The 22,999-nt window shown below is 38.9% G+C and overlaps 1 protein-coding gene across 11 annotated transcripts in view; it reads right to left on the reverse strand.

Annotated features, from left to right (window-relative positions):
• The window catches only part of TNRC6C (trinucleotide repeat containing adaptor 6C), a 116,944-nt gene that overhangs the window by 4,584 nt on the left and 89,361 nt on the right, over window positions 1–22,999 (reverse strand). For 4 of the 11 annotated variants that reach the window (XM_076353550.1, XM_076353552.1, XM_076353549.1 and 1 more), the window contains 12 exons: window positions 17,246–17,419; window positions 15,814–15,960; window positions 15,220–15,342; window positions 13,771–13,854; window positions 13,222–13,453; window positions 11,042–11,209; window positions 9,731–9,922; window positions 9,440–9,583; window positions 6,506–6,622; window positions 3,904–4,098; window positions 2,453–2,523; window positions 1,564–1,703 (listed from right to left, as the gene is read on the reverse strand). In XM_076353550.1, the coding sequence (XP_076209665.1) occupies window positions 1,564–1,703; window positions 2,453–2,523; window positions 3,904–4,098; window positions 6,506–6,622; window positions 9,440–9,583; window positions 9,731–9,922; window positions 11,042–11,209; window positions 13,222–13,453; window positions 13,771–13,854; window positions 15,220–15,342; window positions 15,814–15,960; window positions 17,246–17,419 (1,787 nt within the window). The remainder of the gene's footprint in view (window positions 1–1,563; window positions 1,704–2,452; window positions 2,524–3,903; window positions 4,099–6,505; window positions 6,623–9,439; window positions 9,584–9,730; window positions 9,923–11,041; window positions 11,210–13,221; window positions 13,454–13,770; window positions 13,855–15,219; window positions 15,343–15,813; window positions 15,961–17,245; window positions 17,420–22,999) is intronic. The other 7 variants (XM_076353554.1, XM_076353551.1, XM_076353557.1 and 4 more) reach the window with 5 other exon arrangements.

Raw genomic sequence — 22,999 nt, forward strand, 5'->3', positions numbered from 1 at the left:
TAATGGCTATTCCCCCTCACCGCAGCCTCTGGTTTGGAAGCCATCAACAAGCAGGGTTTATCCAAATGCTCCTTGCTGAAAATCACATCGTAAGAATGTCTGCCTTTCCTAAATATGTAAGCGAAGGGATGCAAACGCAGTCTTTGAAAACTATGCGTTCTTCATTAAATTTTAAATTAATTTCCAAAAAGTACTAATCACTGCTGCTCCTAATTTATATAGCAAAACAACCCCACGCAACCAGAGATGAAGAGCGTGAGCAAGCTATTCTCATATCAAATCAGATGGGATCTGAGACTGTTGGCTCTGTGATGTATTTTCCAGTGATCAACTCCATGTAAACATTTATCTGTGAAACAGATAGTGGCTGATATCTCTTGGAACTCTAATACTGCCCTGTTGGCTTCCACAAATCCCAGCGTATTTTACTGTTGTCACCCTGCCAGCAAACCAAACGCATATATAGCTCAACCCTTTTCATTCAGAAAGGTCTGTCCTGTCCTTGCCAGCAGTGTAGCTAGAGTTATGCCACAACCTATTAAAAAAACAATTTAAACGGAGGCCTTCCAGATCACTGATAATGTAAGGACATTGCCATGTACATATTTAAAATAAGCACTCATCTTTAAACTTGCGTATTAATTTTGCCTTTGGCATTATTTCTTTTATCTGATGCCCACATCTAAAGTGATGTAACTAAATTGGGTCAATTTTTCATCTCAAATTGTTCTGAATGCTGCTTCGTAATATTTAATTAAGGAATGGTCAACAGTTAAAAAAGCAACACGGTCATTAATATTACTATTATTGCTACAATTTCTGTTAATCAGGTTCGTAATGGGAAAGTAGTTGCAACTTTACATATGGAGTAACCATTGCTCCTAAATCTCCAAGTATAGGGACGGTAATCAGGCCAGTAGTACAACTAGTTCCAAACGTTGTTTCCGCTATGATCAATATTTTTCATTATACTCCTGCTATAACCTGTTGATAAAGAAAATTGCTTTCCAACTCTAAGCACCTAAGTCTTCTTTTGAAACATAACTGATTTTATCACTCAAATTCTCCAGCTCTTGCCTAGTATGCCAATTAGTCCCACAGATTTTAAAACACCTAAAAAGCACATTTTGTTGTCATACATTTTCTTCCAATTTCTTTCAAAACTCCTTCAAAAAAGGTGACCCTCATGAATGCATTCTTTATCATTTTGTCCTTTCTGTTGCTCTCTAAGCTAAAACCCTGCCTCATGCTCTTTTCTCTCCGAGCTTCCTTTGGAATTCTCATCACATCTTACAAATTCTTTGCAGTCTTATAGGTGACAATGTGCTCCTTACTGAGCACATTATTAATGGTGAACATCTATTATCAAGTTTTGTAATGACCTCTTATTCAGTAGTATATGAGTATCTAGTCCCCAATTTTTTTTTCTCTCTCTCATTAGGTAATTTCCAAAATCAGATTAAACTAACTAGTGATCAGTTTCGAGTCCTAGCAAATAAATGCCTAAGAAAATAGTTTCTGAGATAAAACTGATTTCATAACAAAGAGAGAGCAGAAACGTACATATGCAGAGACTTCTGGGCCTTGGCTGCTTCTTCCTTGGAACTGTATCGGACCACAGCATTCCCTTGCGTCAGGTTCAAGTGGAATGTTATTAGAGGGCCATGTTGCAAACACAGTGTCCGCAGTGTGGAACCATCAATCTGGTAAGAGGGAAAGGGGGGAAAGGTTATCTGTATTTTTGTGATTTTACTTTAAATGCTTATTAACTAAGCAAGTTTTAAAAGCTAAAGAATAAGTACAGATGAAAGAGAAAAAAGGTTTTTCTTCCATAAGAAGAATTTATAGACTTATCACGGTCTTCACTGAGCGAGACATCCTGTCTTTTTAAGACTTCCCTGCAGTCCAGTGCACAGAATTTCCCAATTTAGGTGATACAAATTATATTTATCATTAGAAGTCCACAGAAGTCCAGAAATAAGTCAAAGGAAAAACACACAGTTCATAAATGTAGCTAAATTTTCCCCAAGATTAATTTGGATGTCTACATTCAAGGCTTTGTGACTGAAGTTCTTCTTTGTGAATGACACTACGCTGAGGACTAGAGGATTTGACAGACTTAGAAGAACAGAAAAAAAACCCCAAAACCAACCCATAGAAAAAGCAGATTTTACATCTCTGTATCTGCTTTAAAACATCATTCACCTCCAAACTTACACATACATAAATGGTGCACACTTGAATGAGTAATTACAGTCTTAAAAGTTCATACTTGACTTGACAGCACTTTGAAAACTTAACAAATTCCCTGTAGAAAACAGACACTTGTAATAATGCAGAATAATTATTTTCCCTTCAAATGAACCAAATGACCAAGGCTGATAAATGTTCTTCTTATCTCTTAAATGTGACAAGTCTCTTTTCATAACTAGTTATGTACAATTCTGTTTACCTGGGGTGTGAGGTTTCGAAGAACCAGCCAGCTGCTTGTTCTCCCTGAGCTGTCAGTACTCCACGCAGAACCTATAATACAAATTCCACAACAGAACATTTTATCATGATGTGGAGAGCATATTACAAGAAGAAAACTTATCTGCAATCACATCATACTACCAAGCAGTATTGCTACTGAAAACAAATCCTACAGCAGTTTCCTCACATCTTGATTTATTGTCGTCTTCGGAATGAAAGGTTGCTGAATGAAAATCTGCTTTTGCTACATTTAAAAGATCTGTGGCATTTTTCACATTCCCACAATAACTATTAGAAAACTAGCGGATGCAGGTATGACACTGCAACAAATGGTATCTTCAGGTGACATTAGAATTAATCTGGAAGACACATTTCGAAAGCTATTCAGATGTCCAAGCTTAGATTGCTGCTTGCTATTAAAGATTTTTATAGCACTGCAGCATTCTGCTATCTTGCCAATGACACATTAATGTATGTGACTTATTCAAAACACATATTTCTGCACTGACAATGTTATGATTAAAGATACAAGGACATAACCAACAAAACCTGCTTTTCCAACTTCAGCCTGGTGTTTTACAATGAGAAACTGTAAAAGCTTGATATTTATGAGTGGCATTTGAGAAACTGCAGTACTTCTGTAGTCACATGTGTGACCACACTCAGGCTCCAGAGAGAATCCTGGCACCAGCAGTATCTGCCCACCAGGTGGGGTTTTGGTGAAGAAAACTGAGACAAAATAAATGGCAAGAAGAGGGAAGAACACTGAATTCCCAACTTAGTGAAAGCAGATTAATAAAACAGTCAGCTTTATAAAATAGGTGTAATACTTTTGAAGCTGACAATACTTCACAAACAAACATGATGTATAAATACATGTATTTATATAGCCACATCCATGGTTTCTCATATTTGTATTTAAGCAAAACAACGACATCTAAAAAACCAGCCTGCATGAAAAAATTAAGACATTCCCTGAGGGCCCTGCAATGCCATCAGGTCCTAAATGCTTCACATCCATGCTCCAAAAATGTGTTCCATATTAAATTCCATGGGCTGATTCACTCATCTTGAAGCCTCACAGGCAGTCATAGATCACACCACAAAACAAGAAACATGTTTAAAAGATATTTTTAGAAATTAAGGAAATGGAAAAAATCCTAGTTGGAGTTAAATAATTTGGCAATTCCTACATAAAATTACTAATATGACCACCTGAAAGATGACAGCTTCATTTACAACTTATCCTAGTTAAAATAAACAGACTTGAGCTTCATCCCCAAAACAGACACGCTCTACTTGTATTAAACCTCAAGTTTCTGGAGCCTAACACACAGCTATGGGGTGCCTCACTATTGTAACACAGAATAAGAGCGAACAATGGTAAAAAGAAGGCACTGTGGTGTTATAAAACACAGAAGTCAAGAGTACCAGAGGAGTAAGAGCTGGTCCAGCCCAGGGGACTGGCACCCCACGTAGATGATGGCTTGGTGTTTGTTAAGCCTGGAGGTGGTCTCGTAGGAGCAGTAGTGTTTCTGGGTACCTTCCATAGTTCGTGGGACAGAGAGGCTTGTGTGTGAGAGATTGGGCCAGAGGACCACGTAGACTTGATGTCTGACAATTTACCTGCAACAGAAAAAAATACATTTGTGTATTTTTAGTTAGCAACAACTGCTAAACCAAGTAGGATGGGTAACAGTCAAGCTTCTGCATTGACTATATTCTTCCAGCTTTTCAGAAGAGAAAAGAATAGCATTCTGTACCATCCAGCAATATAAATCCTGTATCCTTTAACCTACTTACACTAGGTATTTACATTTTCAAAGAATTTTGTATTTACTGAATCTCACAACACCTGCTACACATACAGTTCCCTTTTTAACATCTCCTACTATTTCGCTTTCTCGTAAAAGACGATACATGAGAAAAAGACCAGAAAATGGACTTAAGTATTTGAAATCTGATTTCATCAAAATTATAATGAAACACTTCAAGATTGTCTCTCTCAAAGGTTTAACAGAACTTAACCACTTTTTCTTACACAACTCATTTTATCTAATGTAAAGTAACCAGTATATCCATATGTTCTTCTGATATATTATTAAAATTTCAAAGATCAAAGACCAACAAAACCTGTATTTCTGAATATTCAAAGTAACAGATACTCTTTTTTCCAAGTGTCTTTGAGAAAAATGAAGTCTTCAGAAGATTAGACCATATCACAACCTGTCACTCTTTGTAACTTTCTGCTCAGTTTATTTCCCTAATCAGTTTTTCAACTATCTTACTACTGTTCCTGCCAAACCAGAGTTTTATAAAATCATACAAAAACCAAGAATAACAAATACCGTTTAGCATTCAGAGTGGCAGACAAAATTGATTCAAATTACAGATACCAAAACAAAACCCTTTATTCACCTTTAGACTTACACATCCCTGCCTTTCTTCCTTGCACCAACATATGTTGTGAAATTAGAGTCAAATTTCCTTGTCATAGCACAGTCCCACCGTTACTAACATTAGCAGCACATGTTTGACTGGAATGGACTGAAATGGTCACACATCACCGCATCTTCTGCCAGAGCAAATGATATTGTGATAATGCTGCCTTAATGCTTTAATGTTGATTGCAGACAGTAAGAAAATACTTGGCCTGACAAAGTCCAAGATGCAAAAATCTTGGGAATTTTTTTAAAACCAGATTTGAACTGGCAGATTAAGCTTATACTGAATCAGTGCTCTGCATCAGGCAGCCGTTGAGGTTTTTTTATTAGTCCTAAAGCCAAATTCACCAGTCACCAAATCACAGCCTCAGTTATATACACACACACTCCCCAAATTGCCTCGATTTATCTGTATCGTTTAACTCAATGATTTTATACTGAATCATAACAATTTAAGTGAAAGGGCAACCACTGTCCCATCTTCTTGCAAACTGTAGCAACAGAAATAATTCAACAATGATGATGATGATGACAACATTAACAAGGGTAAAATGGTGGGAGGAAAGGGAGAAAGTCTGAGGTTTAGAACTCAGAGCAGCTGAGCCTGCGATGTAGCACATGATACATGCACATTACCACACATTAGATGTTGCTATGTCACTACTTCTCATGGGGTTAACACAAAGATTAGATGACACTGCAAAAAAATAAAAAGCAAATAAAGCAGAAATGCATGGCAGATAAAAGAAAAGCAAGCCATTCCTTTCTCTTCCTTTCACTGGAGTATAACATTTCAAACGATCCCTTTTTGTTTTGCATTCTGCATTTGCATTCTCCAGTACCTGGAGGTTGCACCTTCCTTTATTCAAAGAAGTGGAGGGTTTTCATTGATTAGATATGAAAATGCTAACACAATCCATACAACAGCCCCAACACATTTTTATAATGGGATAAACTCGATACTTAGGTAGCCAGTTCGCAAGCAAAGTTTCTATGATTTGCAGAGAGAGATGCTCCAGAATTTATAGCTCATTAAAAAGAATGGGGTAATTATTTAGATGACCTACAATCTCAGCCATATAGGGGAGCATCAGGGTTAGGATTGACTATTAAAAGACATTTAAGAGCCCCAAACCCAACCCCTCCACAGCCATGCAGAGTACCTCCTTGAGGTACTACTAAACTTTTTCCTGAGCTGAAGATGGCTCACTTTTAACAGTGAGTTTATAAAAAAAAAATTTGTATCAGCTTTTACTAGAAGGGTCTAGTAGGGGTGTTTCTACTGAGGCCCTAGGCAATATTCCTCCTCAAAGCTGCAGTGGAAATAGTCATTAAGAGATCTCGATGCCAATACAGAGTGACAGCATGGGGCACCAAGTGGAATAAATACATTTTTCCTTAGCACAATTCCAGGCATACCATCCAATGCTCACCACTCGAGAGCTGCCAGGAGAGCTGCCTACCTAGCACAGTACTAAAAAATATGCTTCTGTCTATAGTAGCACTACTGTAATAACTGGGAAAGCACTTTCTAGGGCCTTTTCTCAGAATGCAGAAGGATGCGAAAGTAGAAAGGCCATTTTTCGTACCTGCAATGCTAGGTGCGGATGCAATGCTGCTGAAAGAGCTACTGTAGCCGGAGGCACTAAGCGGCCAGGCACTCGATGAAGGCAGCGTGGCATTCTGAGATGATGTTGGGGATGACCCTGCAGAACCAGCAGAGAAGCAACTAAGAAAGATGGGCATAATGATGTTTGGTGTGACATAAGCAAATCTATTATGTGCAAATACAAACCATGCAAGGCATTTTCCTTAATCAGCCTGGTCTCTGAAGTCTAGGAATGAAATGTTATAGAAAGCGTGATAAAGTGAAGCAGAAGTCTTTAGCAGAAAAGAAAAGAAAGCTGGCACAGTAGCAAAGGTACTAGGTGCCTGTGCAGAAGATAAATTCTGCATTTCCTTTAAGATACGTGACTCTCTCAAAAAATCAGTGTTAAACTGTTTAGTCTCAAGGAACAGGCTTCATTTATAAAGGTGCTCTGCCGGCTGACTTAAGGAATGGCAACTGTAGATGAGCATAGATGTGTATGATAAACTAACCTCTTACCATAGGTGATTTGCCCTAAATTACTCAAGGTAAGCACTTCTGCTACATCCTAATGCCCACAAACATCTGTACATTTTTGCAGACTTTCAGTAAAGCAAGGATATATTTTAGCAATCTCTTCTCAAACTGGTAACATTAAATGAAATAGCCTGAAACCATCTTGGTAAATCATTTACAATCTGAGGAGCTATCTAAGCATACATACAATTTCCTTACTGGCAGCAAATGAAAGAAACTGAACATGAAATAAAGTATCTTCATTATAAAGACCAGAAGAGCTGGAGGTATTCTCTCTAGCCACCAACAAAATTAAGTGTGTATCCTACATGACTTATCATTCCTGACATACATAGATGGACTGTGATAGTGAAACATCTTTAACTGACTAATAAAAATAGGTGAGTTCTTTGGAAAAGAGCGCTGTACTGAGGTAGAAGGGAGGAAGTAAAACGACAATCTCATCCCTCAGCTCAATAAAAAACACAGGCTATATTTTCAACTGGAACAGCAACCAACCAAACTTCACCTTATCCAGACTCACTGCGCTCCAAAGGACACCAATACAGACATCAGTCTCAAGCAAAATAACTCTGTATCAAGGCCCTCTCTGGAAATAATCTATTCCCCAGGCAGGAGTGAGGGAATTATATCAGATTCAAAAGCCCATATGCCCACAGAGCTGAAACCGTTCCTCATTCCATATGGCTAAGACTTTCAGCTCATAGTAGCTGACCCTGCAAAGCTTCATTAGCAAACAGGGTAAAACAAAAAAACAACCCAAAAGCTTAGGTTTTGTCTGTTTCTAAGCATACAGTGCAAGGATGGTATACACCACAGTCTAGCCCTCTAAATGGAGATCAGCTCTGTTAATACAATCCGTGTACTTCAGGCTGCATGCCTGGCAGCATGTCGTGAAAGCCCCAGTCTCATATGGAGGGATACTGACAGATAATTTTACCTAGGAGCAAACACCTAGGTTATACGAGCATAAAGAAACAGATTCAGCAACTACACTTTTTACTAAAATTGTATTATTAACAAGCTAAAAAACTAATGAGGAAAGGAAAGCATACATGGACCGCAACAGTCACTGCTTTTCAGAAGGTTCTGGCTCTTGAGGGCCTGTTTACTTCTGCAAAAATCATCTATACTGACCCTCTCTAAGTAGCGTAATTATTTCTTCATTCCACAGACAGATTATATGCCAACAGCGCTAATGTATACTTTCCTTCTACAAAGAAGAAGGACCTGTAGTAGGTATCATCTAACTTACAGGTATAGCTCTGTAGGGCTAGGCTTTTGGTCTAAAGGGAGTATTTCTTGGGTGTACCGTATCTGAACTGTGACTGAATTATGTCTTTATACTTTTCTTTTTATAACTTCAAACCATTCAGGTTGCCTGCCCCTTGAAGTACATTTGCGTCATTAAAAGTTAATTCAACATTACTCATGCACACAAATACTCCATGTTTCAGCTTAAATAAAGATTGCTTTCTGGTAAGGGACAACTAAAATCATTCAAGGCAATGAAAACCCCTGCCTCCTTTCCCCTCACGTTTCACATCCCTTCGTCTGAGTTAACAAGCCCAGAGCTGGAAGCCTGTTTCAAGGATAGTTCCGATTTACAATCTACGCAGATATCACAGATGTAACTACTAGAACAAAATCCACATTTTTAATCCTGACAGGTCCTTCTTGACAACCTCATTATACTATTCCTGTGCATATTAGAGTGCTCTAATAGAGTGCAGATAACTTGCCTATTTCGGCACGCTGATCATGATTAAACGCAGCCACCTTTCCCTTGATCCACTTTCAGTACATCTAGTTAACAAGTCGCATAGTCCCAATGGTTTATTGTTTTAGAGAGTACCCTTTTAATTCCAGAGTTAGCACTGACAAGACAAAAGGAATGGAAATGGCACTGGGAAATACTAGTTTACTAGTCAATTCCCTATTTTTTCTTTTCTTTGATGGTTTTGGGGATAAAACAGTTCTAATTTATTTTGCTGATTGATCTTCTAACAAAGCTACAATTAATTAGTGTGACAGAAGCCTGCTGCCTCAGCAACAACTGTGGAACTTTTGCATTGTGTCTTCTGAGTATTTCACAAAGTGTATGTAAGAGGTTGGTCAGTGTGGAGAGCAAACTCTTGTTCAAAACAAAGCATTACAGGTTACAAAAACTTCCAGTGACCACAGAATTTTATATTACATCTCACAACGTTTGTCAACCAGAAATTTCTCAGTCCTATATTTAAATCAAGTATTTCTGGATTTTCAGTGAAAGTTCAGAGCAGAAGCATTATTAGATTAGGATTACATGCAAAAATATACTACAGCCATCATATATGAAGTCACCTTTTTTTGGAAAGAAAAAGAAAGTATACACAGATGAAGTAAATTATGTGTTTACCTCCACTCTTGAGAAGATAGCGATTAACATCCTGTATCGTGGTGTTTATGGTAGGCCCAGTTGGAACACTTCCAGGAGTAACATCGGGGTCATTTTCAGGATCAATATTCTGCAGTCCTTTCCATGGCACTCCTGGATGAAACTCTGTTTCAAATATAATAAAAAGAAGATTATATAAAGTTGTAATTCTCCAAAGTTCCTGTGTATCAGAAGGCATGAGGATTCAATAAATGAAACCAACAATACGTTTTAAGGACATCGGTTTAACACGAATACTTTGTATTTTGTTACCTGGTGGCCAGTTTATGCTGGAGCCATTGGAAATCTTATCACTATCGGTTTTGGCACGTGACCAGCTGTGAGGAACAGCTACGGGTGGACTGGCGGGCGATTCACTGTTTTGAATCAGATCATACCGGCCATAAGAGTCATCAATGGAGGACTTTCCCGGAGGACCAATACTTAAACCTCCAGGTATAGCACCTGTAATGAATGAAATGGTTTGTTTAGGAGTGGGACCAATTTTGGGTATGGAATTTCATCAGTCCCTGTATTTTGTTATTATTTTCTTTTTTTCTTTCTGTATTACAAAGATAAAAAAGAAAATGAAAATATAAACACAGTAAGCAAGGCTTAGCAGCCTCTGAAGCCTTACTACAAATTATAGCTGTGAGACACACCGCTGGTACAATCTAGACACTCAAGTTAAATAAATTCGCATTACATCACTGCCAAAAAGAGACCAAGTAATTCAAATCATTACACTGATGGTAAATAGGAATTTGCTGAGACAGCATACTAAGGAATACCACTGTAGGCAAGCGCTCTTCTCATCCTTCTCTAGGTATTCATTGCTAATGGGATGGATGATTTGAAATGGCCATTCTCATGTTCCTACAAACTATCAAACAACAATTTGGCATAAGCAGTACAGCTACTTGCTGAATAAAAACCTATTGTAAAAGAAATAATTCATGCTGCTCATAATAAAATCCAGGATACAATAAAGTTAACGGAGCACCATAACAGAATAAACTTGGTACAGGAAATAAAGGAATAAACGACTCAGGATACTGGAGGCGTTAGGGATAAAGGTGTTCAAACAGATTAGCAATCACTTCTGGAAAAATATGAAGTTTGTGCTCCTAACTCCCAGGGTGGGTAGTTATATAATCCATCATGCCTTTGTACAGGACTGGCTGTGAAAGGTTGATGATATTGGAAAAATTGTGGGAAAAAGCCAATGTAAAGCTTTTCTGGATTGAAGGTATGCAGATCTGGAGTAAGGGGAAGCTTGTGGGACTTGTTTTGCCAACACTAATGGCTTGTTTTACTTAAACTCCATGTTCTGAGCAACAAAATTCAGCACATGAAAACAAACGTTCCTACACTGCATGTAGGAAGTGACAGCTGCAAGAACTTCAATGCATTGCTGAATGTGACTGCAGAAATCATCTTAAAAATATCACAGTCTCAAAGGGCGCTCTGTACCAACCATTTATGAGTATTAACCAAAAATAGTAACATGAGAAAAAAATTACAATTGCAATATGACTCAAGTCTCAAAAAGCCAGACTGACCCAGAGATTAAACGCGACATACCGTGCTTGCTGGAGTTCTGGTCAAGCGAAGAAGCAGCACTAGACAGATTATCCATTGAGTTGGGGTGTGTCCACTGAGGAAGGCGAGACTGGGACTGAGAAGTGTCCTTCACTGACAAACCACCAGTAATGTCCATGTTATTTACATTCATGTTCGGGTTCAGTCCAGCTAAGGGGAAACAGGTCATTAGATACCCACAATAAACTGGAGGATTAAAAGATGTGTTTAAAAATCCAGCTAAAGAAATTATTAAACATTGATTTTCAGACATCTGTACGTATGTGTAGTAATTTACTATGCACATTTTCAACCTGCTGTCAAGAACTGTTGCTTTTATGGGAACACCAATATAACTCCCATGGATTCAGAAAACGTTAAAACTTTGCTAAAAGGAAAAAAGAAAAAAAGAGGTAGGGGTAATATTTTAAAGCTGTCAGTATTTCTACTTGCAGTCTCTTCACTTGTCTCAGCAAAGGCATTCTGGAAGAATGCAGTGGAATGCTATGTTTAAACCAGTGAAGAATTTGCAGCATTCCATTGCTAAGCCAAAATATTCCTAATGTCTCACCAGCACACGCCCATGATGTCTGCCATTTTATTTTGCTAACAACATTTTAAAAATCCAGACAAAGCAACTAATTAAGAGGTCATACAATCAGCTGCTATTCATCAGAGCAGGTAGTGTACTATTTGGGCATATGTTTTGTGTACACAGAACAAAATCAGACTATATTTAAGGAATAATTTTGACATGCTTCTGTGACACGAATCTGGGTTCTTTTTGATAGATAATCCTGAAGCAGGATTATTAGCAGGGAGCAGATCACAGGAAGCTGAGATATGATAAGAACCTGTTAGACTTAGGCCTTTAATTCATAAGTTCTTTTGCCTTCTGATGCTCCCTGCTCTAACAGCTCACCATAGCAGTCAAAATTACCTTCTTAACTGCTGCATGGCAGATAAAGCTTGGCAATTCTATTGTACACAGCATAAAGAGAGTCACAAAGAGATTACATTAATTCCTTTATGTCATAAATGAAGTCTGTAACATACATCAAACAATCACAGAAAACATGTCTGAAAGGTTGTTCTGTTCACGCTGTCTCAAGGCCGAATTGATTATTTTGACATCAATCATATTTGACAGCTCTATGTCCAACCTACCACAACATGACCGGTGAAGAAGATTTCAGAAACTTCCCAGATAACTTATTCCAGTACTCTACTTTGCTTAAAGCAAGTAAGCAATCCTTAACTAGATCTCCTTTTATGCAACAAAAGTTTATTACCTCTTGCATTAGCCACATGCAAGAAAACTTCTTAGAAGCTATCTTTCACATTTTTGAAGACTTCCTGCATGTCTCTTAAGTCTTCTCTTTAGACTAAACTGAGCAGAGGATTTCACTTTTTCCTTAGCAGTCATGTTTTTGAAACATAGAATCATAGAATCATAGAATCATTGAGGTTGGAAAAGACCTCTAAGATCATCGAGTCCAACCGTCGACCCAACACCACCGTGCCCACTAAACCATGTCCCTAAGTGCCTCATCTACTCGTCTTTTAAATACCTCCAGGGATGGGGACTCAACCACTTCCCTGGGCAGCCTCTTCCAATGTTTAACCACTCTTTCAGTAAAGAAATTTTTCCTTACTTCCAATCTAAACCTCCCCTGGCGCAACCTGAGGCCAAGTTGAGGCCAACATCTAATCATCTGCACAACACTTTTTCTGCATTCCTTCAAACTGATCTGTATCTTTCTCAAAATACACTGACCAAAACTGATGCCCTTACCAGTGCTTATTAGAGTGGAAAGATGACTTTGCATGACTTCCAGACGATATTCCTGTTTATCAATGACATTTGTGTATTTTACAACATGATGCTGTTAATATATATTTAGTTCATAAATAGCAACATACGTAGATAGTTAATTAAGCAAATCTTCTGTTCTGATATTTGTAGGCAGAGCACAGATGAGCAAATACAGCCCACCTGAACAGCTACCAGATAGGCATGTAGTCCCATGATTTTGTTGAGGCATTTCAACACTATTTAATAAACACATCTTTTGTATTTCTGTATTTATTATATCGTAGAGCAAAATATTTAGGTGCTGAAATAATGAAATATACTCCCTCTGTCTTTTTCATACGGAACTGCTTTAATGAAGGACGCTCACCGAGAGGGTAAGGAGCAAAGGTGTTCGGTGAAGACTGTTGCTCTTTGGTCTGCAGGTCAGGTAGGCCGGGAGCCTGGGGATGGGGTGAAAAGCTATCCATGGCTGATTTGCCTGCAGAGGGGTGCAAAGATAGATGTGGAGGGGGAGGCTGCTGCTTCATAAGCAGGGCCTGGGCCAGCTGGCGCTGGTGCTGCTGGATCTGCTGCTGCATGTTATTGATTGTACGTGCAACCTGGCAAGAAAAAGAATCAATAAACGCTCAATTGAACAAAAAGACACTAGATTTCTTGTGCCTTTCTCTACAATGAAATAACACAATAGATCTCTTTACAAATAAACCAAATTAAGGGTTGAAGAGCTTTCCTCCAATAACTGAATGCTGTGAAATAGCTTTATTACTCTAGCACTCTTTCCTTTTCAATACTCAAGCCATGTACTATATTATTGTTTCTAAGGATGCTTTAGCTGCTTTCGCATAATGTAGTACAATCTCTTTAAGCCATTGAAACTAAACTCTAATGGAGAGACTGAACTGGCAGGCAAACCTACTTGCTGCTCCTGTTGTCTCATGGGTCCGGAAACATTACGCTGAGCCTGTAACATCTGCTGCTGGATTTGTAAACGTTGGTACGCCTACAAGACAGAAATGAGAGGTCAGAGGTCCTAACATATACAATGAGCTGAACAAGCTTGCTTGAACTGCTCTGGTACGTTATAAAATAGAAAAGACAGAAACGCTGGAGTTTTCTGAAAACAGTTAATGAAGCAAAAGTAACAATCTTGTTAGGAAGGTATTCTAAAATACATTTGTTTAAGTCCAGTGTTCGTTAGGTTTTTTTAAAACCAAACATGTCAATAAAAAACCCTGATGAGTAAGTTTATGAGCAGTAAGTGTTCATTAAAGATAGGAACTTTTTTTTTCTGAAAAAATCGTAAGACAAAGCAAAAATTAAAATAGAATTTTATAATACCATACAAATAGGATAAATACCAATAGTTATTTTTGGTTTGGCCATTTTGAGTTCTGACAACACTCTGTATTTAATCAGTTGTGCTGCTTTATTCCAGAAAAATTCCACAATGTTAATGTGGTTAACTGGGCAGTAAATTTTTTTTTCAAGGTGTTTCTCTGAAACATGTGAATTTAAAATCCAAAGAAGTCCTGTACATATATTTTTTCAAGTAGCTGGGTACTGTTCAATTATTACCATGGCATGAGATCAATGCTGTGCTCCTCAAAACTAGGAAACATAACCAGAAATGAACAACAGTATCAAACACTGTTACTAACAAAAGAGTTTGACTAGCACATTGAGATCAGCAACTAAGCTAGTCTGTCATCCTCAATTTTATGTTTAACTCTAGCAAATGCTGACTTAATGTTAGCAGTATCTCTTTTAAAAATATTCATAAAATCCAATTAAATATTTTCATACACACACACATATATACATATATGTAAAATTTGCAAATATAGCAAAAGTACACAACTTTTCAAAAACAAGCAGTTCTTATCACGATGTGTTTAATATACATTCCATTAATTACAGCAAATTTACCCTACACTTTATTATTTAGTGAGGCAACTGAAGGAAGTTCTCCAGGTAACTCAGGGGACCAGCACTGCCAAGATTTCTCTCTTCTTGTGTTGCGACACAAATTTCCCAGTTGGTCAATCAGTTGCATACGTTGGCATGTAATACACAGGTGAGTGCTCTTTGAGAATATACTGTGCTACTCATACCAGTACGAAGACAACTGACTTTTTTAGTTCCACTGATCAGCTGTAAAGGATAATTATTCCACAAATGACTATTTATAAAGCCCGAGGCAAAAAACATGATTTTGTTTCTTTGAAAAGAAACTCTACTAAAGAAATCAGCATCTGGTTTTAAAGATCTGTCATGTCCATTTAAAAATTTAGTTAGCCATTCCCTTATTTTCTCTTCATGCCTTCAATTCTGGTTTAGAGCTTATTTGCCATGTCTTTTAACTTACCAGCTGCAGCTGATAGAGCTGGTTCAACATCGTCATATGCTGAGGATTATTAATTGGCGAGGTTAACTGTGCAGGGCTGAGACCAATGTTTTTTGCTGCAAACTGCAAAAGCTGTGCTTGAACCTAAGAAAGAGCAGTGTATTAAACATTGTACATTTACTTTTAACACTGGCAACTGTGTAAACCATTAATAAGAGTCATAAGACATCAGCTGGAAAATATTACTATTATCAGAAGTAGTACCATGAACTACCAAAGAGTTAATGAGACTCTAATACAAATCTTAATAACCATACTCAAACATCCATGTATAGAAAAAGAGCTGAGAACAAACTCATCGGCTCTCTAGAAACACTACTTTTTGCAAAAAGGAACAAGAGAATGTGCCCACACAGATAACGTACAGAGTCTACACACGAGAACATCTTACACATGTAACATGCTTACTGGCTAGTGAATAAATCAACACAGACACGGCCAGACAACAGTAGCTGCAAAGCCTCAGGAGTATGACAGAATGCATATGGAAAGGAGAGTGCATATGGAAGAGTTCCAGGGAAAGGGAAAACTCCAGGAGTGGAAGTGCTGTCTAACCTGAGGGGATAGAAACTGAGGCACTTGAGCACGAAGACTAGGCTGGGATGAATTAAGAGGTTGCACTGGCGGTTGCTGCGGCTGTTGCATGGTCCTGGCTTGTGCTGCTCCGCTATTGCCAAACATACCCAGATTGCCACTCGGTATCTACAGCGGGACAAGAGAGACATTGGCATTTAGAGACATCACTCAACATATAACCTGAAAGTTACTTATCTGTGCAGTCTTTATCCTCAGTGATTATGACAGGCACGGATAAAGAACCCAGTACATACAGACTGTATTGACAATCGGGTTTAGAATCAGGCATGGCAAAGATCGCCATGTACCCAACAACATCCCAAACCTCGAAAACTTTGTACAGATGTCTGAACAAAAGGTAGCTGAAGCTGAAGATCGCTTTTATAAGGATGCATAACCCCAGAGGGTCACAAGATGAACAATGAAAAGTACTTGCCAAAAATGTTTGTATTTGTGTAGCAAGGGACAGGAGAATGGGGTCATTAAACTCACAGCATCCCAATCCTTAAATTATCTAGGCAGTTTTTATGCTTAGTCATTTTACAAAGCTACTGATAATGGACATGCTATTAGTGCAGTCTCCAGTTCTGAAAGATATGCTTAATGGGCTGTAAGTGCTGGACAAGTATTGCCTTTAGAAAACTAACTTAAAAAGAACATACGTAATAAACGCCACCATAGAATGATACATAGAGTTTTTCTGTGTTGTTATTTCTTATCTTTTGCTGGAACTTCAATTTATATGGCAAAAATAACCTTTTCATAATCAACAGTAGTTTATGACCTCTCAGCCTCGTGGTGTTTATGAACCTTCCCCTCCACCTCCTTTCCCTTTCTTTCCTCTTCTTTCTCTTTCAGCATGTTCTACCCAGGGGCCAAAACATCCCTATTGCCACAATGCTCTCTTTGACCAGAGGTGCTAGAAGCACAGTTTCTTTCTTACCACCTGTCAAAGCTATGAGCTGTCTTGACACTTACAGCAGGAAGAAAAAAGCCCCCATCACTTCTCACCCATCTCATCACTGAATAATTATGCCAGCCAGGAAAGATGAATTAGAGGAATGTCTCTGCCTTGGAGTCTGTGACAATTAGCAACGCCTCAAAAAAAAGAAACCTCGCATCAATCAAGGCAGAGCTATACCATGGTTCAGTGGTATAAATCCATAATACTACAGTCTCTTCTCAATGGATGCGTGTAATTAGCAGGCTAATTACAACTAAGCAGTTGTTTTATGTCCTATAACGTGAAACGTTTACACAGCAGGTAGTTTCTCCGCTGATATTTCACGTGAACAAAGATGTTGCACACACTTTCAGTTTAAACCACCGTTTTCCCCGGGGAAGTGATGGGCACTAGCAGCGAGTCCAAGAGAGCTGAAATTCAACTTGGGATCTCCCCCAACAGCCTTACCTGTCTAGAAGAATTCAAGTTTTGCATGCCCAGCCCTGAGGCAATCCCGCCCAGGGTCTGATTAGGGAGTGCACTGTTTGAAAGGGGGAGCTTCAGGCTTGGTGAAGGCAAAAATGGTGAAGTAGTGGGCTCTTCCACTAGGCCGCCATCCTGATTGGAGAAAGAAAGGGTGAGCTGTGTGCGGTGCCCACGAGCAGACAGCACACAAAACAGTGTCCCATGGAAATATAAGAGGGCATGGATGAATAAAAATATTTAAAAAAAAAAAAGGTATGAATAACAGGGAATGAAAAGTATGGAGTGAAGGGAGAAGAAAGAGAGAAATAGGATTAAGGTACTGTTTTTCTTTACTTTGTTGCACTTAATCCACAAATGCACAACCACCCTCGCCCACCTCTCCAGAAGGAGAGATTCTAGCAACCGATCGCAGAGCTATCATGCAGCCATCTCCTCCTCCCCCCTTAGATTTTCTCCTCTCTTCTCCACCGGATTGAAAGGTGGAAGGGAAGAGATCCAGCACATTTCAGGGAAGTCTTTTGTTCATTTGGTAAACTCTCAGCAGCGGAGCACAGACATAGGACACACCGCTTTTGCTAACTCAGAACTTGGGAAAGGCCAGATTAGCTTATCTGACACCAGTCTGTATTTGGTTCTACATCATAGCTCTGCTCTTAAAAAAAGCATTTTCGCATTAATCCCCTTTCCTAACTGAGACACATGAGCCTCTTTTAATATTCACGTAGCACTGAGTTATTATTATCCACTATGAAACATTACACTCTAACACACCCAACGAACACAAAAATACTTAAAAACAATAATGATAATGTTGTCTGTGTAGCCTTCCTAGGAAAGCAATTACGACACTGCCTCAACGTCCCCCAGGAGGAGGCAGATTTTAGCAAGACACAAGGAGCCCCCTCTGATAACCAGGCTGTAAGGAACCATGGTTGAACATGGATACGATGCACAGAAGGCAGCCCCCGCAGGGGGCAAACAGCAAGGCATATAATCCCCAGTCAAACAGGTAGATATCTAGCTAGTATTACAGTGGGGTACCGAGTTCTATCTCAAACTGTGCTTTGATGTCTGGGAAGCCTGCGGCAAGCATGATCAAATAACACTGTGTACAAAGTACAGCTCCAAAAACAGGCAGAGTGAAAAATCTTTAATTTGCAATGTGCTGGACTGGTGTTTTTCAAGCAATGTATTCATTGCAGAGAAAGGCTTTTAAATAGGTGAGGAGCTAGGTTATTTCAACCAATAAATTCAATGCCCCAGAAGATTGTGAGATACTGATAAACCTCCTTTGTTAAAAAAGCAGCCCAGTCCGCTAACCAGATACCCAAACAAATGACCTAATGCAGCAAGCACGCTCGGTAGATTTTATGTGCTAAATTAATCCTGAAAAATGCATTTTCAACAGCTCTCCTTTGATGCAAAGAAAAAGTTTCTTTACTATCAGGCAAAGTGACACTTGACATGCTATCTGACTATCCTGAGGGGGACACTGACATTTTCTAATGATATCCCCGAGGCCTTTCAGCTCAAGATATTTTACATTCTACCGGACATCAGTCACACTCCACAAACAACCGCAGCTTGCATGACAGTAACAGGTTCAAGGATTTCTCCTTAGATCACAGACATATGTTTACAATTCTACCCTTCCCCCTTTAAAGGGAAAATAATGTCAAGCTTCGTGTGTGCTCTCTCCTTCAGATGCCATTGTTTCCTATGTGAACAGACCTACTGACCATGAAAGACCAATGCAATCCCTCCCTGCCTTCAAAATTTACTCAAGTCTTGTCTCATTGACACTGTTTTTTCTCATTTTGGAAATAGGCAGTGCCAGGGACGGTGGAGGACAAGCCACACTGGAGACTCAGGCATCTAATCTCCAGAACAGGCGGACTCTTGCTGCAAGGCCACCTTCACAAGTGTGTTCCTTGGCTGAACTGCAGCAAATGTCTTTTGTAGCAAGTTTATAACACATTGTTCACATTCATTTTGTTCTATTTTTTTTAATTTGAACTTATCATAAGGTACCAACTGTGCTGCACAAATCTGTGCTCTGTAAGTGGAGCTGAAATCAATTCATTTCACATAAAGTATTTTAGTCGGTCAACATAAAGTACTCCTCAGACATTCTCAACCTAGACTAGGTGATACCTCTACTGCTGACAATGGTTTGTGATCCATTATTTTTCAGGCTCTTTATGTAATAATTGTTTCCTGAAGAATAAGCTTTTCTACCTAACCTTTCCTCTTCAGTGATTTTCTTACAAATTTATGTTACATTTCTCCCTCAGGCTAATCAATCAAACAAATCCTCTATATCTGAATCATCAAAATTATGCTCAATCCAGCACTGCATTTAACTTTTTTGATGGGACTTGACACAACTGTAAAATCCTACCGGTAGCAGTATTTCCTTCTACAGTTATCCAACACAAACCACCACACTGCTGCTCAACAATACGTTACTTTTAGGACTTCGGAAAGTCTCTCACAATAGTCTCATGTACCAAATATGACAGAATGCAAGTGGCATTACTCAAAGATTTTTTAGCCCTGTGAGATATGGACAACTTAGCAGAGGATTCCTGGACACTTTGGCAGTCACCTGCCAACAACTGCCACTTCATGAATCAAAATATCCCAACAGACAGATGCGAGGCTGATGAATTTGCCAGAGGTCTTTATACAAAGTCAGTTACAGAAGTAGTTAGTAGAAAATACTTCTTAAAACAGAAAAAAACCTTTCCCAAAAGAGGAAGTTAAAGTAATAAAATCTCACCTCAAAGTAAGTTCTCTTCAAATCTGACAGGAGTTAGGTACAGGCAAAGAGACTTGCAGGAAATGCAATACTCAGAAGAAGTACTCATCATTGGTATTTTTAATTTTGAAAACATGGGAATATGGAAGAGGTTTCAAAATTTGGAAGTTCAAAAAGAAACAATCACTGGATCACAGGAAGCAGAGATGGAGGACAGAAGAAGAATTTAGAAGTCAACCTTAAAATTCTAGTGATCATCATCTAATTGCAAGGCCTACACAAGTGTTTCTGCGTAAAGATAAAATATCTCATTAATCTTCCCAAAGACAAAAAGCAGTCACACTCACCAGAGACAACTGGGATCAGAAGGACGAGGTTGGAAAAAAACCCAACAAACACTATGCTGGAATTAGAAACAAGGAGAAAGTCTAGTCAGAGTATTTTTGGAAGAACATGATTGCAGCACACAGGCATCAAGACTTGTAGACCTGGATTTCTCAATAGTAGAGAAGAAGAGCTGATCAATGAATAAGACAGTAGTGAAAAGGAGACTTAATTTGTAAGGTGAGAATTTCACAGTTTCCTATATGCTCAAGAATTTGGGAGAAAGTCTGGAAGCAGCATCAGGGCAAAGGAAGGAAGACAGGACTCTGCTGGCAGTATGGGAGAAAGCATAAAAAAAATCCAAAAATAGAGGAGAGCAGGAGGGAAAACGAGTCTGCCACAGAACTAATAGAAGCGTCGCAGAAGGCAAGATTGAGCTAATGCCAAAGCAGGCTGATGTTACTTCTCTTCAGAGGGCGTACCTGACTTTTCATCACATACATCTAATACAATGGGGTCCAGAGTTCAACACTTGCATCTGATTGTGCTAAGAAATTAAGTGATGTCTCTGCGTGGTTCAAGACTGTCAATTACAGGCTGGTCAGCGCAGATCAGCAAACCACCACGTTTTTCTTCTGAGCTTAGAAGAACCCTTGATAGGTGCAGTGAGAAGACACACCGAACTTGAGTCCCAGTACTCAGGAGTGATACCCAAGCCAAATCCCTAGACTTTAAGAAAAGATCCTTTGAAGCACTCTGGGCTTATTTCCGATATTTTTTAGGATGCTTCCAGGAAAATCTTACATGCTTTTCTTACAAATTTGATGACTCCAGAAGACATCAGGTAACATCTTCAAGCAAACCTGATACCTAAGTACAGCATGCTCGCCACCAAGTATAAGATAATGTGGTTGAGATCACGTATCAGGGTACTGCTAGGCTGGATCTTTATTTCCTCGAAGCCACTGGATTTTCTCCCTTCTCCTTTTATGGTGCTACAGGGCAAGATAACATCCTGGAAAATAATATAATTAACAAAGCACTGAGTGCCAAAGATTGACTCAGTGTGACACAGAATAAAGAGTATCTGCAGCAAGCACTGAGGAACAAGTAAAAGCAAACATTCAAAGGTGATGTTTAGTTGCACAGACCATTACTACTCCAGAGAGAACAGGGAGTTTAACGGGTCCAGAAGCAAATGTCAGGGCTGAATATTCTCTCTCCTCAAATGCGTAAGGTTAAAAAAAAGAAGTGCTGGCTTTACCTGTCAGAGAAAATGCAGGAAAAAAGTCATGGAGACTCAACTCAGGTGAGCGGAGAGGCTGAGAGAATCAGCTGAGCGGTAGCAATGCGCACACTAACCCAGCTTACAATTTCATGAAGAGGAACCTCACATAAGTTACTGAAGACTCGGCAAAGCCAAGCAAAAGGATAATGACTTGGTAAGACAGTAAGTAAAATAAGGAACACTGGCTGGAGTGCTTCGTGCAGCTGTGCAGAGAGCTTGTTCACCGACCAAGGATGACCTGGAGCAGGAAGCGAGACAGCTCCAGGCTCGTGCTCTGAAATAGTACCTCAAAGGGCCAAAAGGTTTTGGAGAAGAGGAGTTGCTCTAGTAGCAACTCCTAGAGCTGTGAATCTGGAAAGAATTTCTTTGGAAAAAGATATCTATTCTTAGAGTAGAAACTGTATTTGTTTAATTCACTTAGCAAGTTGCTCAACACTCTGATAGCTAACAAATATAGTTTGGGATTATTTCCTTTGTTATAGGAAAGTCACTGTGACAGATTATGCCTAGACTGGCAGATTTTACTTGCTGTATGAATATTAATGGTTTTAGTACTCCCTTCTCAATAGTTGTGTTTAACATATGTTTCCATAATTATGCATTATGATGCACATAAGGCACCTCTCTGGCAAGAGTTTTACTGCTCAAGATATTGTTATCCTAGAAAAGAAAAGGTTAACTGGCATGCATGCATTAATTTTGTGACCTTCATCAGGACAGAGATCTTTTAATTAACATATTCATTAAAGTTTGCCATAAACAAATAGATTTGCCATAGTTAAGAATGAACTTTACGTGGCAGGAAGAGAAAAAGAAGGAAGAAGAGCCAGGTTGAGCCTTACATTGTAGGAAATACATAAGCAGTTTAGTCTGGTTTAGGGAACAACAACATAATGGACACCACATCATTCCGATGTAAGTAGGGAGCCCAGAAAGAACAAATGTTATTATTCCCCCTAAAAGCAGAAAAGCAGTTTTCTAATATATAATCTTTGGAGAAAACTGCCATGACACTAGATTACGCAGCACTGGGGCAGCATTTGAACTATCAGAAAAACTTTTAGTATGCAAGGACCCTCTAAAGCAAATTTTATATGGATGCTAATTTTTCCTTATTCGTATAAATAACCCAGAATTATGTAAGATGCATTTGTGTTTAATCAAATTAAGTTGTTTACAGTTTGCATCCTACCAGCACTAAAACTCAGCAAACTGTTTAGACTGTGATGACAGCAGAAAGAGTAATAGTTGTCATTTAAAGGTCAGTATTTATCAGATGTCCTAGCATAGTGCCACGCTAATTTTCTTAGTGCAACACCTGGGAACCTGTCACAACACAAACCGTAACTTTAGGGATAACGCT

This window comes from Aptenodytes patagonicus, chromosome 16, assembly GCF_965638725.1.
Source record: "Aptenodytes patagonicus chromosome 16, bAptPat1.pri.cur, whole genome shotgun sequence".
Taxonomy (NCBI): domain Eukaryota; kingdom Metazoa; phylum Chordata; class Aves; order Sphenisciformes; family Spheniscidae; genus Aptenodytes; species Aptenodytes patagonicus.